Below are 23,913 nucleotides of genomic sequence, written 5' to 3'. Positions count from 1 at the left end.
GCATTATCCTGAAATTCTTTTGCTATTGGATTGTCTTATTTCTTACCCCATCTTCATAACTAATACATTATAAATGTTGTTCGTATTTTATTATGTTAAAAGAATAAAAGAATAGAGTATATTGAGAATTTTTTTTTTTACAAACTTATCAATTATATTATGTCTGATCGGTAACACTTTATTCAAGAGTATATTATTGGTCAAACATAATGTAGTTTATAAATATAACATTTTCTATGTTAAAAATTTATATGGTAAAAACGATGTATGAATATCATTATTTATATTATTTATATGAGATTTTTCTACTGTTAAATTCATGTTTATTTACTACTTGATCCACTTGTAGACATTCATTTAAATCTTTTTTTCTTTTCACCATCCACTAAATTGATCCCGAAAATATACTGTTCAGTAATTCAAATTATAATGAGCTTTTCTTTACGAATAATATAACTTAAAACCAAATATATCTTTCTTTCTTCTTATTTTTTTCAATGAGGATTATCAAATTTTCTGTTATTTTCTTTTAATATAGTGCAAAAATTGGTTAGTTCATTATGTAAATCTGATGAATAATTTTCTTAATCCAAGTATACTAACTGATCTCTTAATAATGATTTTTCTAAAGAAAAAGAATGAGGACATATAGAATACTGACAAAACATTTTTTATGATAAGACACTTTTAATAGTGACAAAACATTATTATAAAGCTCAATAATTGGGAGCTTGTTAGCATGTGAAAGAAGAGCCAAGGTTCTCTTAACCGCTGAATAAGAATGAAGAATAATAAGTGAAGAACCACCTCAAATGAGTTTGTCCAGCAAGCCCAATCAGGCACTCCCTGCCTGAGATACCAGCAAAGTCAAGTTTCTCCATTCCACCTATTTGCATCATTTCAAAGAAAAAAATTTCTTTGGTCAAATTTCTAATACCAACTTTAATTTTGTGAGAAAGTTGGTCACGGTGACAGGATTTGTAAACCCCAGAAGGAATTTGTGCTATTAAAGGTTGGCGAAAATTTTCAGGAACATAGAGAATGATGCAAACCTAAGTAGATCTTACTGTTAGTTTGCACTTGTTGGCCAACGAAACTGAGATAAATTGGTACAGCTTTTGCTTTGACTCTGGGAAAAGGGGTACAACGTATATAAGTGCTAAGTACCACATTGTTGGAGTTAAAAATACTGAAAGCATTTACCAAAAATAAAATAAAATAATGAAATTAAAGTTTCTGTTTGCTAAGAAATTGTCTGACTTTTTACGTGGAAACAAAAAGATATTTTGCATTTTGTTGTCCTCAAAGGACTAAGAACAAAATGTGGTACAATGTAAGATTTCTCAAAAAGAATTACAATAACGTGTGATTGAATCCCTGGTCAAATCTGAAACCTCTACCTCTCTTTATAAATAAGTCAAGTTCACAGAATGAATGAATCCACTCCAAGCCAAGAAATTCTCATCCCAATCTATGATGGTATATCAAAAAACCCCGAATGCAGGTTTTCTTTTCTTTTTCTTTTCCTTTATTCTTCCCAAATTAAAAGGCCACATGAAATAGTTATACCGATATATACACTCAGCCACCACACCTTCTAGCTACACGTCAGATTTTATGCTCATACTTTGGTAAATGATAGCGCGTGTCACCCTTTTACCAAGGGACCTTTCCAAGGAAAAAGTTCTGCAGTATCTGATCTACCTAACAATGAGAGAGACGTTTAGATGTGGTGGTTCTGTTCGGCATAAACAATCAGGTAAGGGATTAGCATAGAAGGCCTCTTCTGAGCGAAACCTATCCATGCCCTTTGTTCCAGAAATTGGCCCTTTTCTCTTCCTTGGGGAGCCAAGTCTGCACAACACATATAACAAATGAAAAATCAAATATAAAGGTTCGCCCTGTGATCAGCATATTATAAAAACGAATGAATTAGAACAGATTCTTCAATAGGTTACACTAGGAAGATAATACCAAAATATTCATGTCATGTATTGGACAAACGTGACAATCAACCAGGGAAAAAAGAGGAAGAAGAAGAAGATAACATTCTGTTTCAAACTGATAATCCCACCTATCATTCATGCAAACCTGCTGTCAGCGGTGTTTGGTACATACTATAACTACGAAGCCTAAGATCTAGTTTTCAAAGATCGATCCAGCCTAGGCTGTGAAGCCAGATGGGTCAAATTCATTCAAAGCAAATGAAATGACCTGTTTCACTAATGGTCTATGGAGAAGACATGTTCAAGGAATAACAACAAAATAATAATGGCAAGTAGAAATATGTTATGATACAATCATGTGAAAAGGGGAGATGTAGAACAAGCAATCATAACAAGTGAAAGAACCGTAAACATAAATATATACATATGTAACATTCATAAAATTACTTAACATGTACACTGAAGGCTTTTTCAATGACATACCGTCTTCTGTGAAGATCAATAATCCTATTTGATAGTTTTTTCCCCTCAGTCATTGCTCCCTGATCCAGTTTATCAAACAGACGAACAAGGGCTTTCCTAATTAACATGACAGAACAAACATAACAGCTTTATAATGGATGAATTGGAAAGAGTCTATTAGACAATCTTGAAAGATAAATAAATAAAAGTGGATCTGATAAAATGACAGCTTTACCTGTCCGGAGATATTGTTCTTCCACGTCCAAGAAAACGGCGATGACCTTCAACAGCCCTTGCCATGTTTCCGGAATAAGAAGGTATAAATACATCACTTTCAATAGATACAATATAGTCAAGAGCAGCCATTTGAGATGCATGATTTAAAAAAGGATCAAGCTCCTCAATGGATGCTAACTTTTCCTGAAATTAATGACAGGTAGGTTAATCAACATGATACCAATGCTTCCAAGCAGGAAGCTATTACCCCACCCAAGGAAGAGACGCAGAGAAAAATAAAGTTTTTAATCATTAATAATAGAGGGAACATTTTTCAACAGTTCCTGCAATAACTATGAAAATACAGCCTTTGTAATCTAGCTCAACCCTGGTGCTTTGGATGATTATATTCTGGGCTTTAGACTACTCTAGAAATAACATCTGACAATTTAGACTTCTTGCCATAAGATCAGTACCTGCTATAGATAGAAAAGTTTTTTCCATAGAAAAAAGAAACCTCTGACTGATATCATGGCAGCATCTATATAATTTAATAGGATCGTGAGCCAAACCAGACACAAACTGTCATCAAACCAAAACGCTTAAGTAGTTTATAGTTTATAGTCTTCCTGCAGTGTCCCACTATTGATGTAAAGATCCCCATCCATTTAAACAATGTGGGAAGGGGCAATCTTCTCCTTAATTTAGGATAGATTTTCCATTTCAAAACATCTTAACCTTTTGATTCTACTTCCTTTTCAATTAAAAATATGTAAGGGATTAGAGGATGAACATGACATTATAAAACTTTTCCTGTAAAACCTCACTTTATTACTCAATATCATATATATTATCAATTTAGACATTGAAAGTTTCAAGTTAATCTTGATAACATACAGAAATGCTTTATACAACTTTTTTTACTAAAAACAATTTGAAACAAAAAGGCCCCATTAACTGTCAACCACATAGAGCAACACAGCATTGCAATTCCTTACCTTGCTCATTAACAAGGGGTAACGGGAATGCAGTTCAGCCATGTAGTACTCACCCCCATATATCTCACCAGCAGCAACATATATTGGAGTCTTTGATGGGTATCCAAGAGCAGTAAGGAAAATTCCAACTTCCTTTGGAGTTAAGGGGCAAAACCCCTTGGCCCTTTGCTCTCTGGGATCAATGTCCTTTATTTTCCAATAGGAAGTGTTCTCCCTACAAATTTTGTATAAAATAATTTTCAAATAATACTTGTGAGAAAAGACATGAGATTCAATGCTTCATTTTGAAGCAGCCACAGTTTCATACCTGATCATCCGTAGCTCTTCAGCTTCATCTGGAGATAAATTATGTGTACACCCACTAAATGCAAGCATATCCTTCTCATAACGTAAATGCAATGCAATATAAGGACCAAATGACCTCATCCTCTCCACCAGCAACTACAAGTACCCAAAAGTATTTAAGAATGAAATATAAAAAGCAATCCTAGAATCATGGTCCAAGTAAGAGATAGATAAAGAAATCAAAACCAATAAGAGTTAAGATCTCCTTATATACTTTTCCCATTTGTTCAATGCGAGGAGAGAAGCGAAGAGCTTCATAACAAGCACGGCAGCGAAGCTTTTGAATGTCTGGCGGTAGATTGTTGTTTGCTAACCGTGAATCAGATTTGGAAGCTCGAATAACCTTAAGATGTTATAAATAATTAGATGATTGCACAATATGTCAGAAAATAAGGCAAATAAAAAAATGGTAACAGAGAACTGCATTTAACAAAAGATTTCCAACATACTTGGTAATCTTCCCACAAGCTGGCAATCTCGTTAGCATAGTAATCCATGCCAGACCAGCTTATGAATTGCTTGACTATTCTGGTTGCATTAACCAGTTCTTTGGGAAGCTTCTTAATGATTTTCACATCATTAGCAAGAGAATTCATAAAATGCTCTTCATCAAAAATATCAGAGAAATTGCTGAAAATAAAATCATAAAACTCAATCAAGTAAAATCCAATAAGAGAAAGAAGCTATGACAGAAAAAGAAAAACAGAATTAAACATTACCTAGTATCTTGCCAAAATGATCTTTTATCAAGTTCTGGAATTACAAGAGTGGCATTTATGATACGAGCTACAGCTACCATATCACATATCTGCAGCAAAGGGAATAAATTTTCAGCTTCTAACAAAACAATGGAATGGGGCATCCAAAATTGACAAATACAACATTCCATGATCCTCATTCACGATACTGTCCATCCATCAGCATAGCAATCAATTACACAAGACAAAAATTCAACATCAAATAACTTTACATCAAAACTAATTTTATGCATATAAGAGTAATTCAGAGAGAGAGAGGTCAGACCCCAGAACGCATTTGGTTGAGCCCTCCATTTGTATGAACTAAAAGATATCCTTGTGACTCAGCAGGAGCTGAATAAACAAAAATTACTTTTAAGTACCACAATATTTCATACATGCAACTTGTAAGAAAAGCTTAAGTTTCTTACTGGTGTAATTAGGAGTAGGCTTTGTGCAGGGAAGAAACCCACGATTTGATGGAGGCTTCCACAGCTTCTCGTAATCCGAATCTCCTCTTGAACCATTCAACTGTCAATTCTAAAGGAGTGAAAACATGAAAGGTGCATAACTGCTTTGTATAATTTAAATACATCGGCCTACATACATGACACCCCAACATCTCTGAACATGTACTAAAACTAAATCAAGTTTAAAGTCAAAGAATTACACACTAGACGAGATTCATAAACATTAGAATTGCACAGAAACAATAACAGCAAGGAATAAACTGCCCACCTGGTTGACGGGGGAAATTGTGGAAATAAATTAATGAATTTAAAAAAAAACATGTTTGCAGTCAGGCTGATGTTCTAACAATAACAACTTAATAAGAAGCTCTTTGGTTGGTATAAAGATAATTTTATTAGATGTACATGATTCTGTTTCTTTATCACATTTTCTCAGCATACAAACAGATCAGATCACCATATCAGTTATTAGCTAGTGTTGACATGAAACACAAAACCTTGGGAGTAGGAAGTGGAGCTTTGGATAAATGGGGAGGAGCCAGCTCTCGCGTCCAGCTTTGCAGATCATGAGGCTGTCAAAATTTGAAATACAGAAGAAACAAAAATTAAAAAAATAAAGAATAAAATAAAATTTAACCACTATAATATCAACCGATGATATAAAAACAAAATTTCCAAAAATAAAGTCTTATCTATAACATAAATCAAAGTGGATAAACTCCCCCTAACTTGTTTCTTAAATTGGTAGCCATTAATGGCAATCTTCTTCAAGTCAACAAAGTACTGAAAACAAAAACCCTAATGTAGGGTCAACTTATAGCATAAATTTAGAATAGTTTCAAGTGCATAATAATAATAGCAGTTGGAGAGGATCACGGAATTTCCCAGAAAAAATCTAAGAAACCCATATAATAATGAGAACCCTAAACAAAATAAAAATTAGATTTTTTTATTTTTTATGAGGGGAAATGAATAACAAAAAGAGAGGAACCAAAAAAGGAAGAGGAGAAAAACCGTTAGGATCTTGTCATTGAACTTGTGATCCTTGGAGGAAGGGACAACAACGTGTACATGAACAGAGAAGAGAGCCACAAACGCTATTGAACATATGGCTACAGTGAGCAACTTCCTCAGCAGTACCAAAGGAATCCACTTGTGCCTCTGCATTCCACTCCCTCTCTCTCAGCTTCTGGGGGCACTGATTTCACCCAAATTTAATGACTTAAGAAAAAAAGCATAAAATTGTGTTGCTTTATATGCAGATAATGTTAATCCCTGCGAATGAACACTTATGTTGTGTGTATGTGAGGAAGAGTGAGACCATGGGTGTGTGTGTGTGTGCGTGTTGGTGAATGGTGACTTGACAAGGACAACAAAAGCTGGTAGCTGTTTGTTTTTGGGTTTTTTCAATGTTGTGCAGCATGCCACTTTGCTCTGGTCTGTTTTTCAAGTTGATCTGAGTCTGGGACTTCCCAATCACACTATTTTCTTTTTAATTATTTTTTTCAACTCTCGGATTATGAGGACGATCATCATTAAATAAATATAAATATTAAAAAATATATTAATATAATGTATTAATATATGATATAATAAATAATAAAGTGGTAGGATATTTTTACTACCAATTATTTCTAAATCCATTTTTTCATCCCACAATATCTGGAAAAAAATTCAAGAGAAAAAAATAAAGGAAAAACTACTCTTATACAACATAAGGGGGCGTTTGGTACATGAGAAATTTTTATTTGTCCGGGAATCTCAATTTTCAAAAATATGATTTTTACATTCAGTTTACCATAATATCTGGAAATTTAAAATTTAGAAAAATTCAGTTTCCCGGGAATCCGGCCAAATGCCGTGTACCAAACGCCCCCTAGTTTATCTCCAATAGATCCATAGTAAATCGTGACACTTTTTTTTTTTTTTGTAAATTGTGGGTCCCACCACACATGTATCTATAACATGAGAGAAGATATTTCATGTAACATGAGATTAGACTAACCAAAAATTAATCCCCTAAATATATAGTTATATTAGAATTATAATGGATTGATAATAAAAATAATTGATACTATAAATATCCTGCCTCAATAATAAAAACGCTACGAAATCTATGGTTAAACTCACTTTTCCGATAATTATGCACAAATATACACGCTTCCACACCGGAAAGATCTGAAGATGATGGTGGTGAATTCATACGACGAAGACAAATAGAAATGTTTGTGAATTTTAAAACACCTCTATAGTCTAATCCTTGATGTCATGACACTATGCGTTTTACCTTAAGAAAAAAAAGGAAACGAAATATCATCTTAAAAATTGAGTTGCCATTTGAAATTTATACAAAAATTCAGTATTAAATAACTGATTGGCACCTCATTCATTCTTCGTAATATAATCAAATCTTTTTTAAAGAAAATTATCATATTCATAACTAACGAACTGCATTAGTTCCTCTAAGATAAGGGGGGGCGGGGGTGGTGTTGTGCAAAGCTATAATAAAAGTGTCGATTTTCATAATTTATAATATATGTCTATATATTTTGTCATAATCTCGGTCGTTAATAGTCAATGATACATATTATGGTTAATCTCGGTCTTTTATATGTGCCTAAAATAAGAGTGTCTGTGGTCTGGATTGGATTGAATTAGTTTTGAAGTAAAAATCATCTGATTCAATCTCTTCGGTTTAATCATTTAATCATCCATTTGGTTTGAATTTTATTTTAAAATTCAATCTAATTTTATTAAGTTTGAATTAGATCAGTTTTTTATTTTTCAAAAAAAATAAAATTTAAGTCATACAAATTATTAACTATATAAAAATAAAGCTATTCAAAGTTACAAACCACTGAAAAATTCAAGTCTTTAAACTAAGAGGTAGGATATTGTTATTTGTTACTACCAATTTGTTTCACCGTTAGATCGATTGTGTCGATCCAACGATTATATTTATTTCTACTTTTGTATGATTATGATTCCTCATATTTAATGTGAAAGCATTAAAAATAGGGTATCATAACCATAAAAAAAAGAAAATAAATATAAAATATTAAATATAAGGAGAAAAAAGTTAAATTAGAACCGTTAGATCAACATAATCGATTTAACGGTGAAAAAATTGATAGTGACATTGGTAGTAACACTAATTGATAATAACAATATCCTATCTCTTAAACTAAAATAAGTCTTAAAACTCACGAAGTGTTGAAAAATTAAAACAAGTCTATTAAAATAGATTAATAGATAATAAAAAATTAAAACAAAATACTTTAATATCAATAACATCCAAGATTTCAAGTCTACAAAACAACAAGATCCAAGTCACTATCTTTTGAAAATAATATATACATAATACATTGAATTTAATCAATTTTCACCAACCAAAGTGAAAACTAATCCAATCCAATTAAAATATACATTTTTTTTTTGGTTTTTGAGTTATCGATTATTGATTTTTCGATTAAATCATCGCGATTTGAATCGGTTGATGAACTCACCTACCTAAAGATACATATTAACCAAATTTTTTTTTAGCAAAGCAGCATCTTGTGACGAAAACCACGCAAGCCAATACCCAAATAGGAATTAGTTTTGTACCTAAAAGATTGAGAACTTTAAAGACAATCTAAGAACAATGTTTTTAATCGATGAGATTTAATTTTAAATTTATTAAATAATATTATAAACTTAATCTATCAATATGGGCTTTTTAACCCTTTTGCCCCTTATTAATTAAAAAATAACTATTTTGCCACTGTTCCAAAACTATACCTCAATCTACCCCTCTTTAATCGATTATATCAAATATTTAATCGACTACTCCAAAAAATTTGACCTAGTCGATTGCATAATCGATTAAATGAAAAGAAAGAACATAAAAAGATGTGTTTTATGTTATGCCATTTCTATCCTACTTAAAGTTCTCACTTCTCAGTGTGTGTTTTTTTTTAATATTATTCTCGGTGTGTTTTATGTAACCATAAAAAGGTAGACCTAGTACTAGACTAGTTGCTACCACTTCCTCAAGCTCATCTTATCCTTTCATGCACTTACTCTATCAGACAGCCATGCTTCATGCAGTTTTGTTCGGTTAAGACACCAAACTCTGGAACACAAGAACCTCTGCGACATTTTTTCTTTTCATTTAATCGATTATGTAATCGACTAGGTCAAATTTTTTGGAGTAGTCGATTAAATATTTGATGTAATCAATTAAAGAGGGATAGATTGAGGTATAGTTTTGGAACAGTGGCAAAATGGTTATTTTTTAATTAATAAGGGGCAAAAAAGTTAAAAAGCCTATCAATATGTGTATTTATGTAATTAACCTATTATCTTCTTGTCGGACAGCAGACTGTAATATTCTCAAAATTTATAGTAATTTATTTAAAAAGGTGTAGAAACATTACCTTATCCTGCCAAAAGAAAAAAAATGATGTTCTTTAATTCTTTTAAAGTACTTGTTAACAAATTATTTGAAGAAAAAAATATCATTTTCTGTCCTAGTACAATTATTTTTAGGCAAAATAAAATGTTTATATATATGAATACTCAAATTAATAATTAACATGTATAAAATATATTTAAGAAATATATTTTTATATAATTTACATTATAATATATATACACCAACCGTTAGTTTGATTGATTATCATAATCATTGCAACCCAACAGTCTGTCTTCCAGGTAATGCGTCACATATTCTTAAAAATATACACGTGGCATTCGATTTCCTTCAGCCATTGATTTTTTTAAGAGAATCTGTGATCACGTTAACTCGCTCATGTCAAACGGCATTCTTCGAATTTGAAATAACCAAAATCTATTATTACACGTGAAAGGGATTCTGAGACTCGGGAGTAAGTAAGGTACGTGTCATCAGAAATTGTCGTTTTTTTCCCCATTTTGGGATGAAATTATAGCCCATGGCAGGGCATTCTTATGTAAGAGAGTATCAGGGGATGTTTGGTTTTGTATTCTTTTTTTAAAGAAAAAAAAAAAAAAAACTGTCTTGTACAATAATTAATGAAATTTGATATTTTCTGTATTTTTTTAAGTTAAAAATCAAAATATAAAAACAAAACTAATTCAAATACATTTTCTAAATTTGATTATAAAAACTAAACATTAATTATAATGTTTAGAATTATTTTTACAAACTAGGTCTTATCAAATAATTATTTTTCTAAAAATCAAAAAAAAAATAATTTTGAAAACAGAATTTAAACAAACACTTATATTTTTCATATTTTATAAGGTATTAATATTTCTCCTATCATAAGAAATAAAATTAACTCTTATAAGTTTAATACGACGTCGTTTTGAGATTTATGATTAAAAAAAAGGGTATTTTAATAAAATTAATAGGGCAAAGAAGAATATAAAATTTTCAAAATACCCTTTATTTTTAATCATAAATCTCAAAACAATGTGATTTTGGGCTTACAGGAGAAACTCTTTTCCCAATTAAAATATGGGGAAAATGTGTCATTTTAAAGGAGGTAAAGTTGTGTCATTTTAAGTGAGAGAAAGAGATAGATAAAGGAGGAGAGAGAATGGACAAAAAAATATAAAGGTCTGGGTCCCACCCTATGTAGCGCCGATACTGACACGTGACACGATACGACACGACACTCCGACACGTTAATTCTAAAAAATGTTAAATTTTGACACGTTAGGATACGTTTTGATATTAAATAATATTTTTAATTTATGTAGTGTATATTATATTTAATATTCAATAATTTAACAAAAATATGAAACTAAACTTATAAATTATAATATTCATCAATTTTGCAAAGAAACATAAGATATCCGAAATATTTATATTAAACTCAATAAAATGGTAATCGTAATCCAACAAATCTAATAGTTGAAACTAAAAACTCAACACAACGAAACCTTTGAACTTTTTCTTGAATTTCTATAACGCGTGTTGAAGTGTCGGAGAGTGTCGGAAAGTGTCGGACACGACACGTCAGGGTTTTTGAAGTGTCGGTGCTTCATAGTCCCACCTCTTTGTAAGAGTGAAATGACATAAGTTGTGTCATTTAAAAGGACAAACACAATATATTTTTTATATTACATGAGATAAAAAAATTAGTAACTTACATGAAATAATTTTATCTCATGCAATGCACAAAAAATGGGTGGAATTCATTATTTTTTTCCCTTTTCTTTTTAGTGAATCTCACCCAATTTTATGTGTGTTATATTAGACAACATGAAAATTATATTCCCATAAAACATAACATGTAGTTTGCTTGATCATACTTATCGTCACAAAATTCAAAATATTATGTAATAAAATTTCAACTTAAAATATATTTTAATTTCACATAAAACAGGCCGAGATACACATTTTGGTCCAGAATCCAAACCATTGATCGACCCACCAATCACCGATCAACACGACTTAGAATTCGAATAATCTCAACGAGCCAAGGGAGTCCTGGGTGCAGATTAGTAAATCAACATTTAAGCTATTAGGATTCTATTAGATTGTGTATTTAATTTCCATTTGTAAAAGTCTAAAAAATCATAAACGTGAGGTGTGATTGAAATTTTTTTTATCGATTACTTATCTTAACTTCTTATTTATATTATGTGAAGCTTTCATAATAAGATTCTTTCTTTGTGCGATTTTCATTTTTCTTAGCAAAAGAAGCATAAAACTATAACCCACTAATTAGACACATGAGCAATGAAATATACAAGGCACGCTCATCAGCACCAAGTACCTACCGTCTCTGCACTCATTAAGTCCCGCTAATAATCATAATCAAATGGAAAATTGAATCCACCCTTCTAATTCAATTCTGACAGTACAATTCTAGCGCGATTCGTGGGGAATGGGGAACACGTAAGAGTGGCGATAAAGTGCTAAAAAAATATAGGGAAAGGACTTGGAACTATTCTGCACCCAGATAAAGCAATATTATAATATTATATATCAGTGTTTGTCATTTTAAATGATATAAATTTTGTCGTTTTAAGGAAGAGATAGACACAAAAAATGAAAATAATGAAAGAGAAAAAATGAGTAGTTTTTTTTTAATTTAAAATAAAAATAAAAAAATTTATTCTGTGTCTATATCTTTTAAAATGACATAATTTTATGTCATTTAAAATAACAAATATTTTTTCTTATTATATATTGTACCAAAAAAGAAAAAGCAATATTATATAAACATGTAGCAGTTAATTGAATTATTTGGATCTATGAGCAATAAACACTGTTTGCTGAACGATAAGCACTGAAGTTGAGCAATAAAGCCATTGGCACTGTGACGTTGACAGGCAAATGAAAATATGACAGCTGGAGGAAAGTATTGAAACAATGTCATTTTCCAACCCCTCAAACTGGGTTCGTTTGAGTCGTGGTTTATATCAAAATGACGAATTAGTATATCAGGAAGGAAAGGTTATATGGAATGTCTCTGTCATTTCTAAGGTGGGGGTAAGTAAATGACACATCAGAAGTTGAATAAATCTCAAAATAATTATCGTGATGAATTTAGCAAGCTAGTAGCACCTAGTTGGGATTGTGTTGGTGATCGAGTGCATCCGTGAAATTTCGATAATTCTGAGTACGTTGCAAATTTACATCATTGATTTGATTTTTCACCAGCCTAAACTTGGACGCTGAATTGTTAGTGAGGTGAGATAGCCACTTATGTATTCTATCGAGGGTGAAATATGTTCATATATGGATGCTTATAATAGCAACGCTTGATACCAAAGCATGCACTCGAGAAGCTTTTGGGAACAGTGATTAAAATATCATTGTTTCTTAATTTTTTTTTTCTCTAAATGTCACAACAAGAGTGTTAATTTTTAATATGTCACGTGGAAAAGTTCATTGGACACTGCAGCGGACTCATTTTATTGATGTGTCACGTTCCTGGTGGACACTAAGTTCGCTACTACAAGTATCAAACGTGGTTGTAATTAATGCATCTGCACGTTTCTACCTGCCACGATGACACATGGCAGACATGCAACGAAATTCGCTAGGGCGGGCAGCGAACTTTGTTGCATGTCTGCCACGTGGCGTGACAGGTGGAAACGTGCAGGTGCATTAATTGCAACCAAGTTCGCTACAATGCCGAACGAACTTGCTCACGTGACATATTGAGAATTATCACTGTTGGCATGACAATTAGGGAAAAAAGTTGGGGAACAGTGGCATTTTGATCATTGTTCCAAGCTTTTCATGGTACTGGGCAGGCATACTACAATATATATATATATATTTGTGATTAATGTTTAGGGAAAATTTTATTTTCTCCCATTGTGGTTTTGTGATTTATTATTTGACCTCTCGTGATTTTAAACTTATTACTTAGATCTATTGTGCTTAAATATTTATCATTTAACTCCCCGTGGTTTTCAATTTTCACTTAGACTCCTTGTGATTAAAATATTTTCACTTAAACCCCTTGTTACAACAATAAAAATTTAAAAAAATAAATAAGAGGAAAATAAATTTCCCTTTTTTTTATTTTATATCCTCACCTAATGCATTTAAGGTTTAAAAAATAAAAACAAATTCTAAAAAAATTTCACTTATTTTTATCAAGAAAATAAATTCAAATCAAATATTTTTATTTTATCTATTTAAAGAAAGTAAATATCTTATTTTGATAATACATATTGAATTTATCATAAATAATATTTTTTAATTTCATCTTAAATGATTTTTTTAATTTCAAATATATTTTAAAATAATTTTTTTTAAGATAATTTGTAAATTAGTTTCTGAAGAAATAACTTAAAATATTTTTCAAACCTTAAATGCATTACATGAGGATATAAAATAAAAAAGAGAGAAAATTTATTTTAAATATGTTTTTAAAATGTTTATTTTTTAAACCACAAGGGGTTTAAGTAAAATTTTTTGTAACCACAAGGGGTCTAAGTGAAAATTAGAAACCATAGAGGGTGATAAATTATTTCAGCATAATGGGTTTATGTCATAAGTTTAAAATCACAGAGGGTCAAATGATAAATCACAAAATCACAATGGGTGAAAATGAAGTTTTCCCTAATGTTTATTATGTTATAGGAGATAATTTTATTTCCTATACACACATAAAAGTATATGAGATTCATATTTTTTCTCTCTTCTCTTCACATGACCCCATATCTGCCTCACATATTTTTATATATATGTAGAAGATAAGATTATCTTCTATAATATAAGAAAAATTGTATATTTACATGGAAACGTTTTACAATGCCCTTCATGCAGAGGACATACTAGGCCAAATGCAGTAAACTGAACTGTTAATTTATTAAGGGTTCCATTTTTATTATATTATTGGAAAAAAGTTATTTGCAACAATTTATTATAACTATGTATTATGTAACGCCCAGCCGCTTCAAGAATCAATGACTATCCCCACATACTAACACGAGACTTTTCAGTGTGCTTTTTTCTCACTCGCACACTTCCTGGAAAAACTTTCCAGGAAGTCACCCATCCCAGAATTACTGCAAGTCAAGCACGCTTAACTACAGAGTTCTTCTATTCCGAATTACCGAAAAGTAGATGTATATTGTTAGTATAAGTAGTACCAATTAATTCTTATAAGTTATCCCAAACTGTGTAGTCTCATGCACAGTATTTGGAATTTCTCTCTTTCGGGTGTTGATTCGATTCATTCATTTAACCCCCGCTGGAAGTCTGACAAGAGCCGCTCCTTGTCCATGCCCTTTCGCACCGGCGATCACTCCCCGCCTTCGTCAGCGCTCGGGATGATACATGCCCACCAGCTTCCGCCTAGTTCGTCCTCGAACCACACCGTACTGGGAGAGAGGTCTTGCTCTGATACCACTTATAACGTCCGGCCACTTCAAGAATCAATGACTATCCCCACATTCTAACACGAGACTTTTCAGTGTGCTTTTTTCTCACTCGCACACTTTCTGGGAAAACTTCCCAGGAGGTACCCATCCCAGAATTACTGCAAGTCAAGCACGCTTAAGTATGGAGTTCTTCTGTTCCGAGCTACCAAAAAGTAGATGCATCTTGTTAATATAGGTAGTACCAATTAATTCTTATAAGCTATCCAAAACTGTGCAGTCTTATACCTGCACAGTCTTCGAAATCTCTCTCTTTCGGATGTTGATTCGATTCATTTATGTAACCCCGCTGGAAACCTGTCAAGAGCCGCTCCTTGTACATTCCCTTTTGCACTGGCGATCACTCCCCGTCCTCGTCAGCGTTCGAGATGTTACATATTACAGGTAGTACATAGTTATAATGGTAAAATTATTTTTTTTCTCCGCCATATCAGCCGACAATATCTGAAAAGAGAAAAAAACAGTTTTAATATTATAACTATGTACTATCCACAATACATAATTATAATGAATTGTTGCATATAACTTTTTTTAGTAGCAACATAAAACAATGATTTCCCATTTATTAATTAAGAAAAGTACAGGTTGGGACGAGTGACGTGAACTTGTTAAAGAAGTAAATCATATTGTCAGTGCTATGCGAGTAAGGGGGGTTATGTTGACAAACTTTTTTTTCTTATAAACTACATTAAGTCTGATTAGTCAGACTTTAACCAAGAGTGTCTGACTAGTCAGACTTAATGTAGTTTGTAATTTTATAAGAAATTTTTTTATCAATATAACCCTCCCCATGATAGTATGTACTCTTTTTCCAAAAAGTGAAAAATAAGAGGATATGAAAAAAATAATAATCATAAAGATAAGGATAGTATAAATGTGTTTTTTTCATATCTGATAAAAGATGTACTGAGTATTCGGTATATATGTAGTACCAAAAATATTTTGAAAAAAGTAATGAATAACATTTATATATTACAAACTTAGTTTCTAAAACGAAAAATGATATCATTTGAAAAAAAAAAACCTTAAAAGTGTGCTGCCAGTGCAAATGGTGGATATGAAGAAAGATATTTAAGAATAAAAACTTTAAAAAATTGCAAGAGTGCAAATCTAGAAATAAAAATGATTGCTTCAACCATTGTAAAAAGTGTCAAAGCTTAATTAAAGAAAATGGTTTAATGTTACCTATGTTGTAGGAGACAAATTTATTTCCTATCTACACAAATATAAAAGTGTATGAGATTAATATTTTCTCTCTCTCTTCTCCTCACATGGGTCCTACTACTTTTATGTGTATGAAGGAGATATATTTTTCTCCTAAAACATTAGAAATATTAAACCCTATAGAAAAAAAGGGATAAGAGTTGTGCCTACTTTTTTTATGCCTACTTTACATACAATCTCCAATTCTGTTAGGTCAGAATCTCAACTAACTTTCACCCTTTCTCTGTCTTCTTAAAATTCTCATCTAACGGTGTTAAAAAAGAGTAGGTAGAGTATGCATGAAAAAAGGTAGGCCCAGGAAAAATATCCAAAATCCAAAATCCAAAAGAAAAAAAAGGAGAAAAGAAAATAAAGGCCCAATAATTTTCTTAGCCCAAAGCCCAGTTAAAGTGTCTAGGTTCATTATATCCTTTTGTGTTTCTTATTAATGTGCCCATGTTTATTGCTTCTTTCAAGTTTCCCATCGGAAAGTTATAGTATTTTTTTTTTTACCTATACCAAGATCATTTGATCCTCAAATGTTTTTTTTTTTTTTTTTTTTTTGTATAGAAGATCCTCAAATGTTTGATACATCTAAAAATATCAAAAATTTGAGCTTAATATAAAGTAATACATGCGGGGTTTGACACACCAAACTTTGTATCCTTTTGCGGTAAATTCATTTAATTTTTTTTTAATTTTAAAAATTCACTTTTTATATTTAATTTTGAGACAAAGTGTTTATACTCTTGCAACTTTAATTTGCTTGCTCCTATAAAGAGAATGAGTGAGAAAAAGAAAAAGAAAACTTCTAACAACTAGATAGAATAATAGGTTTGCATCACAACTTGAACATGACTCAAGACATAGGAGTAACCTTACGTTTCAGACACAGGCAAAAATATAACTTCGGCAATTTGTTTCGTTCAAAACATTACTCTTCTCCGTGTGTGATCCGTTTCCAAGTATCCAAAAATAGGCTTTGAAATTATTGTTGCGAAGATTGCATCTGGGTCTTATTGCTGCTCTCTTGATTATTTCCAATTTTTAATCCCTGCGTGTCTGACATATGGGAGAAGACATTAATTTTCATGTTTGTGGTGCCAACTCAACAACGTGAACTTTACAACGCATGCAAAGGAAATAGCGACTTGTTAGGAGGAACATCTATGGACCCACGCGTCTTACATACGAGCTGTAACGTAGTACGGTATTAGGTTTGCGTTTTCCCCATATTATGACCATCCCCTGCATCTGCATGTATAAAGTCTTCAAAGATCTCACCCCCCAAAAATGGTAATAATTGAAAATACAAAAACTTCAAAGTCTCATACTTCAACCCTAATCAGGGTCCAAAAAATAAAATAAAAACCGTACCCCAACACTAATGTAAACTTACCATATATGAAATTCTAACCTGGGAAATTTTTGTTAAAGTTGCAGTCTCAGATAAGATTTGAAATTTAAGTAACAGCCTTATTATAGTCACCGATACAGCCAAGTCAAGCCAGTCAATTCCCCCTGCATGCGCTGACCTAGCTGTTCATTAGTGAGCAAGAAAACTGAATTAAATGATATTATTTAATATTTTTCTACCTGTATTAGAACCGCCAGAGCTAAACAACAAAGACTTGCAAGAGTTCTCTTTCGAGAAAAGAAAGATGAATAGGAGAAATATGTACCAAAAAAGAAAAAGATGAATAGGAGAAACAAAAAGAATGCAAAGAGAGTGGGGTGATGTTCAAAAATAAAAGCACCAATGAGAGAACAAGGCTTTATTGAACGAGAAAACTAATTCTATTACTACTATAGCCATGGACTCACACACCCCCCATCCCTCATTTTATATACAGCACCTGGGAAGCTCTAATGGTGCCTTCATCTTTATCGTTGTTACATGAGGACCCCTAAATCAACATACTTTATCCTCCAATGGATAGATCCCTGGTTTACACAAACACATGACAGCTCAACTTGGTTATATACACTCCAACTACTACTCAAAGAATACAACTGGTAACTAACAACCACAAGCCACAAGTACAACTGATACATCTTTCTTCACCTTTTGCTAGTGTTACAAGAGATAATTAACCATTTCTAGTTACACAGTAATTACTAACTAACTACATATCCCTACTGAACGTAACATTCTCACAAAAAACGGAATAACCAAATCTTAGGTAATAATCTTTGGCTCTCTTTGGCATATATGTTTTCCGTTTTGGATCCGCGCGTTTACAAAACTAATATACGTACTGTATGTACCTCGATCTAGTTATATATTATATATTATAATAATAAGACATGTGTTTGTTATTTTCCCTTTCAATGATCCAAAAAAATGTACATCAATATATATACTGAATGCATATGCATATGACATAATGTAATACAAGATCTTTATTTATCTTTCCATTTGTAGAAAAAAAAAATGAAAATAAGAACTAATAATCAGGCACTATAATCCACCAAAAAACTTAAGGGTGGAGAAAAAAACAACAAAAGAAACAATGACTAATTTAGAAATGGTCATCACTTTCAGCTAGTTGCGGTCACGGTTTCCCTTATACTAGACATAGAACGAACCGGCTCAGTGTCCTTCATTCTCTTGCTTTTAGTATGAAGCAACTTGAAACAAAACCCAGTTCTGCTTGCACTCTTATTATGACCACAAGGGACTCCACCTTCACGACTTCTCCTTCTTGGAATAAGAGCCAATGACTTGCTCTTTATGATTCCATGCTTGCCACTCAGCATAAAGAACGACACCGAAGAGCTACTCTTTCCCTCAGCAACAAAACGGAAACAATGCACTGGAGAAGCACAAGAAGAAGCGGAAGATGATGAGGAGTAATAGGACGACAAAGAAGAAGCAGAAGAAGAAGAAGAAGAAGAAGAAGAAGAGGTTGTTCTACGTGAGGTAGAAGCAGATAGTTGAGTAAGTTTTTCCCTCAAGCAAAGAGAACACACGCCAGGTGATTGGCGGTGTTTGGGGTGTTTCTTGCAATGACCGTTGGGCTTGACCCGGCCAACTATGTCCTTTTCCTTTGTGAATTGTTTTCGTAGGTTTTCCATTTTGCAAGCTTAGTCATCATTTGGAATTTGGTTCAGTTAGTTCATACACACACATATATATATATATATAGAGAGAGAGAGACTGAGAGAGATCGAGGCATGGAGAAATTAAGGTTGGGGGGTGTGTGCTAGATTTTCCATGATACTTCATGTGAGCTTCCTTGCGTTCTTCTCAAGATGTTCCTTTTGACGTTTTCATTCGTACAAGTTGAGAATTCTTGATGGTTAAATGAACGTGTGTGATTGAGGCAAGGGGGCCCCACGGGTGGAGTCGGTGGTTCTCATGCTTGCTATCTCAAAGCATTGTGGAAAAGGCCAAAGCTTTCTGTGGGCGGCGTGGAATATATATCTAAAGAGATTTATAAAAGTGTTGGCGAGGACAAAATCAAAGCAAACTAGGTGTACAAGTCATTTGGGTTTTCTCTAATCAACTTCTATAATAAGTCATCGGTAGATTATAATAAGGGACATTGTAGGATATACATTTTATCCTCTGCACCCAAAAAAAATATTTTGGATTTATATTTTTCTTTTCTTTTTATTCTTCTCACATTGCCTTCTATAAACTCCAAACATTTTTATATATAAATATAGAAAATAAAATTATTTTTTGTAACACAAGAAAATTTTATATTTTGTAACACAAGAAATATTAATTCCTTATAATAATATTGGCATGTATATATGCTTTTTCATATTCATCATTTTTCACGACTCTATAAATGGTTTTACATTACACATGGATATATTTTTTGGGATATACACAGATAATTTATGTATGGAGGATTTCAGCAAGCATCATTATTTCTCTTAAAAGTTAATATGCGCTCAACAATATGATCGTTATCTTCATTCTTTTTCCCATGAAAAAAAAGACAGTAAGTTGACTCTTAATATATATGTCGGTACGTTGGGAATCTTAATAAATTTTTTTTTGTAAATAAAAGTGCAGAGAATTTTGGACAGAAAATTTATGAGTTCGGCGATAAAATATTATTAATGAAACTTTCTTTATTTTTCTCATTTACCACTTTATTTGTATTTACTGGTATTTTTTTTCATATTTAATATCGTTAAACAATGGGAAATCATTTACTATTTTAAGACGCGCGGTAAGCCTTTTCTCTTACGGTGTAAGGATCATGATATATTTATATACACCTGAATTAATCTAAATTCAACACGAAAAGTTGCTAACTTCGAAAAAGATCAATATTTTACACTTAAGAGTTAAGACACACAAGTGTTTAAGTCCTTTGTAGGAAATAATTCTTATTTAAGATTTTGATGTACCAAAAATATAAAAATACAAAATAACGTGTAAGAATTATTTTCTTCACATAATTCTCTAACATGAACAAGGATGTAGACCGATGACTTGTAAGTATTCTTTGGTATTTTGAATTTGGCGAAGGGACACGAAAGAACCGGGGAAGAAATATACATATAGTTATGAAACTGACATGTGAATTTGCACTGGAAAAAAAAATAAAATAAAAAAAGCAAGGAGAAAAAAAAAAGATTCAGAGTAATGTTGTCTAATATTTATCGAAATGACGTCGTTTTGGGACAAAAATCATTGTGTATTTGTAATTTTAATTTATTTCAGGGTTATAATAATTTTTATTATTCTAATTTTTTAATTTTTCAATCCAAACGACGTTGTTTCAATAATGATCATTAGATAAAATTATCTAAAGTAACATTAGATACTTTATCCCCATAATTTATTTGTATTATATAGTATATACTAAACTATTTTTGCCGCGGTGTGAGTCTGAAGAGCAAATTGTTAAAAGAAATGAAAACTCCGAAAGCGTTGTTGGAGACAACTGTATGTGGTTTACAAATCTAGGACAAAGGCATTAAAGACCACTAAATTTTCGCATATGAGGGCCATGTCGAAACCCCATTTCCCACTTGTCTTTTGCTACTGCCGCAAAGTCAGTTATCACTTAGTAAATTTGAATGGTTTGCTGGCCAATCCTTGATGTTTCTCTTATCATCTTTGATCTTTCTTTACTTTATTATTATTATTATGGACTTTGTGTGTATTAAAGAAGGGGCAAGACGTGCTAAGTTAAGTTGGAAGGACAAAAGAGTTTTTATTTTTTGTTTTATCTTTTAACACAAAGCTCTACTTTTTATGTCAACCTAAGCAAATTTCATGGAAATGCAATCAACTTATCTTTATGTCTTTCCTTTGTGAGGATGGAAACTAATACTAATAGATCAAATTTGGTTTCTTAAAACAGATAACCCCGTTCATTTATCGCTGTAGTGCTGATGAACCTACATGTGAAAGGATTTAAAAATTTAGTGTCTTAACTTGACGTTTTGAGCTAAAATTTGTTGGATTTTTTATTTAACCCATTGTTAATAGCCTCTTCTATTTGAGCTCCCCCATCAATTACCTAAGAATTAAAATTATTCATGGGTGATTTCAAATAATGTCGGACTTAATTATTTATTTTTCACACTTGAACTTTCATACCTTTAAAATAAAAATTTACTATTTTTTATGTCATTGAAGTAAGAAGTAGAGCATGACAACATAATTAACTGGCTAAATTTTGTTTAGGTAGTTCCTTGTGAGCTCTCAAGCCCGCACTTTTTTTTTTCATCTATTCACTTCTCTCACATATTTGTCATGAGTAGAAGCATAGGTACTATTTAAAGTTATCACAGTATGCACAAATATATTGTTCGTTAAGGTGGCTTCCTATAACTATTATTCAGAAGGTCACCCTTCTAGTTATCCACAAGATGATTCACGGATATCATATATTGATTTATCAAAATGCATCACTTTTGAGAAAACAATAGAATAGGGTGGAGAGAGGCTCAAATTGCAAAATGTTATAACTTCAAAGGGGTATATTGTAAGGAAAATCAATTGGTCGTGTTGCAGAACCACTTAATAATTTCCAACAGACTCGTTAAAGATGTGTCCCTCATGATTTTTTTTATTTTTTTTTTAAATTTAAATGGATCCCATATATTTTTCTCTCACTATGGGACACAAAGCTCTTCCAGCAACATGACCGAAGATTTCCCCATATTGTAATATATGATAGTTTAAGGAATTAAACCGCATTACATGCCATAACCACAATATAAAGGGTTATTAATTATCCAAAAACTCAGATAAAGTTAGTCAGTTGTTACTTATAATTTGATTTTAATTCAATTTATTTACAGTTTAAAATTATTTAAAAAATTTCTCCAAAAAAATTATTTAAAAAAAATTACATAATTTTCATATAATGTTAAATGATTACTATTTACTATCTATAATTTCATATAAAATGGTTTCAAAAAAATTTCCATTATAAATATGGAACAAATCAAGTTAATAGGAATTATTTTACATTATAATTATCAAATGAATAATTTGTCAAAAGTTGAATGTGCAGATCATGGAATGCATGCCAGCAAATTTTTTACAAAGGTAGTCATATTATATATATTGATCTCAAAATAGTTTTTTATTTTTAACAAATGGTGATAGTTTTTCTTTTTTTGGAGTTACCCAACCCTAATTATCTCTTTGAGACGAGTTGGCTCCCTCCGGTATCCCCACGAGCTTCGACTCTTTGAGCCGGCTATGAGACTAATCCGGAGTGCGGGGGAACAGTGATGGCTAAAGGTTCAGCCCCCTCCCCAAGAATGCATTCAGCGGGAATCGAACACATATCCAACCCCACTAACTCAGCGCCAAGTAACCAACAAATGGTGATAATTTAGTTGGTGCCTACGAATTGAATAGGTGGTGAAAAGATCCAAGTTCTATCCACATCAATACTATTTTTAAGAAAGTTTAAAATCTTAATTATTAACATGTCTCAAATTCAGAATTAGTCTAATAATTGATTCAAAAAGCTGAAACTCTTGAATATACCTAAAAGATTCTACTCGTCTCAAGTAACTAGGTTGATATAAAAAATTTACTATTTTTATTGGGATTTATGCATCAAATGGTATCCAAATAAACGCTAACTTTAACGACTGAACAACGAAATTTCCTTTCGCAAGTGTCAAATTCAAATCCAATTAAAACTCTAGAAACAAAATTCATGGAAACGAGGGACGAACTTACATGTCTTGACAAGTACCACCGACCAAATGGTTTCCTCATTCAATAAACTTTATGAAGAGTGTGTGTGAGAGAGAGAGAGAGAAAAGCCTACCACAAAAAAAATACAAATTAAAAAAGATCTGTGGAATTTTATTTCTTTTTTGGAAAACGATCTGTGGAAATTGAAACACACTTCCACTTCAATATCCAAATTGACTCGCACCAAAAAAAAAGAAAAAAAAAAGAAAGAGTTCCGAATAATATCTGTATCATTCAATAAACTTCAATATCCAAATTTCCCTCTAATGGTTCAGGCTCAACACCAAATATAGCAGACGAAAGTTCCTTCATTTTCCAAACACCAACTTCAACTCAATTCAATTTCAGATTTTTCTCAAAAAAAGAAAAAAAAAGATAGTGCCTTGCCCAATTTTGCAGGCAGAGAACAAAGACATGTTTGAAGAGATGATGTGATTTGTTATGAAGATGGGGTAAGGGAAAAGG

At 31.9% G+C, this 23,913-nt stretch overlaps 2 protein-coding genes across 2 annotated transcripts; both read right to left on the bottom strand.

Moving 5' to 3' along the window:
- Nucleotides 1-1,272: 1,272 nt before the first annotated feature.
- LOC133307700 (O-fucosyltransferase 7-like) lies at nucleotides 1,273-6,597 on the bottom strand. The gene is made up of 12 exons (XM_061508248.1): nucleotides 6,189-6,597; nucleotides 5,672-5,746; nucleotides 5,136-5,235; nucleotides 4,991-5,058; nucleotides 4,687-4,775; nucleotides 4,417-4,597; nucleotides 4,182-4,310; nucleotides 3,930-4,063; nucleotides 3,623-3,836; nucleotides 2,644-2,828; nucleotides 2,430-2,525; nucleotides 1,273-1,854 (listed from the first exon to the last, which is right to left on the bottom strand). The coding sequence occupies exons 1-12, from the start codon at nucleotides 6,339-6,341 to the stop codon at nucleotides 1,701-1,703; spliced, it is 1,578 nt and encodes a 525-aa protein (XP_061364232.1). The 5' UTR covers nucleotides 6,342-6,597; the 3' UTR covers nucleotides 1,273-1,700.
- A 12,195-nt stretch (nucleotides 6,598-18,792) lies between these two features.
- LOC133307718 (uncharacterized) lies at nucleotides 18,793-19,331 on the bottom strand. The gene has a single exon (XM_061508271.1). It carries the CDS (start codon nucleotides 19,329-19,331, stop codon nucleotides 18,795-18,797), a length of 537 nt encoding a protein of 178 aa, XP_061364255.1. The 3' UTR covers nucleotides 18,793-18,794.
- Between the last annotated feature and the right edge of the window lie 4,582 nt (nucleotides 19,332-23,913).

Source organism: Gastrolobium bilobum, unplaced genomic scaffold (genome assembly GCF_033153095.1).
Source record: "Gastrolobium bilobum isolate Gb01-03AN ecotype WA unplaced genomic scaffold, APGP_CSIRO_Gbil_v1 utg11339, whole genome shotgun sequence".
NCBI lineage: Eukaryota > Viridiplantae > Streptophyta > Magnoliopsida > Fabales > Fabaceae > Gastrolobium > Gastrolobium bilobum.
The sequence above is the reverse complement of the archived record's forward strand: the minus strand, read 5'-3'. Positions and strand labels throughout refer to the sequence as shown.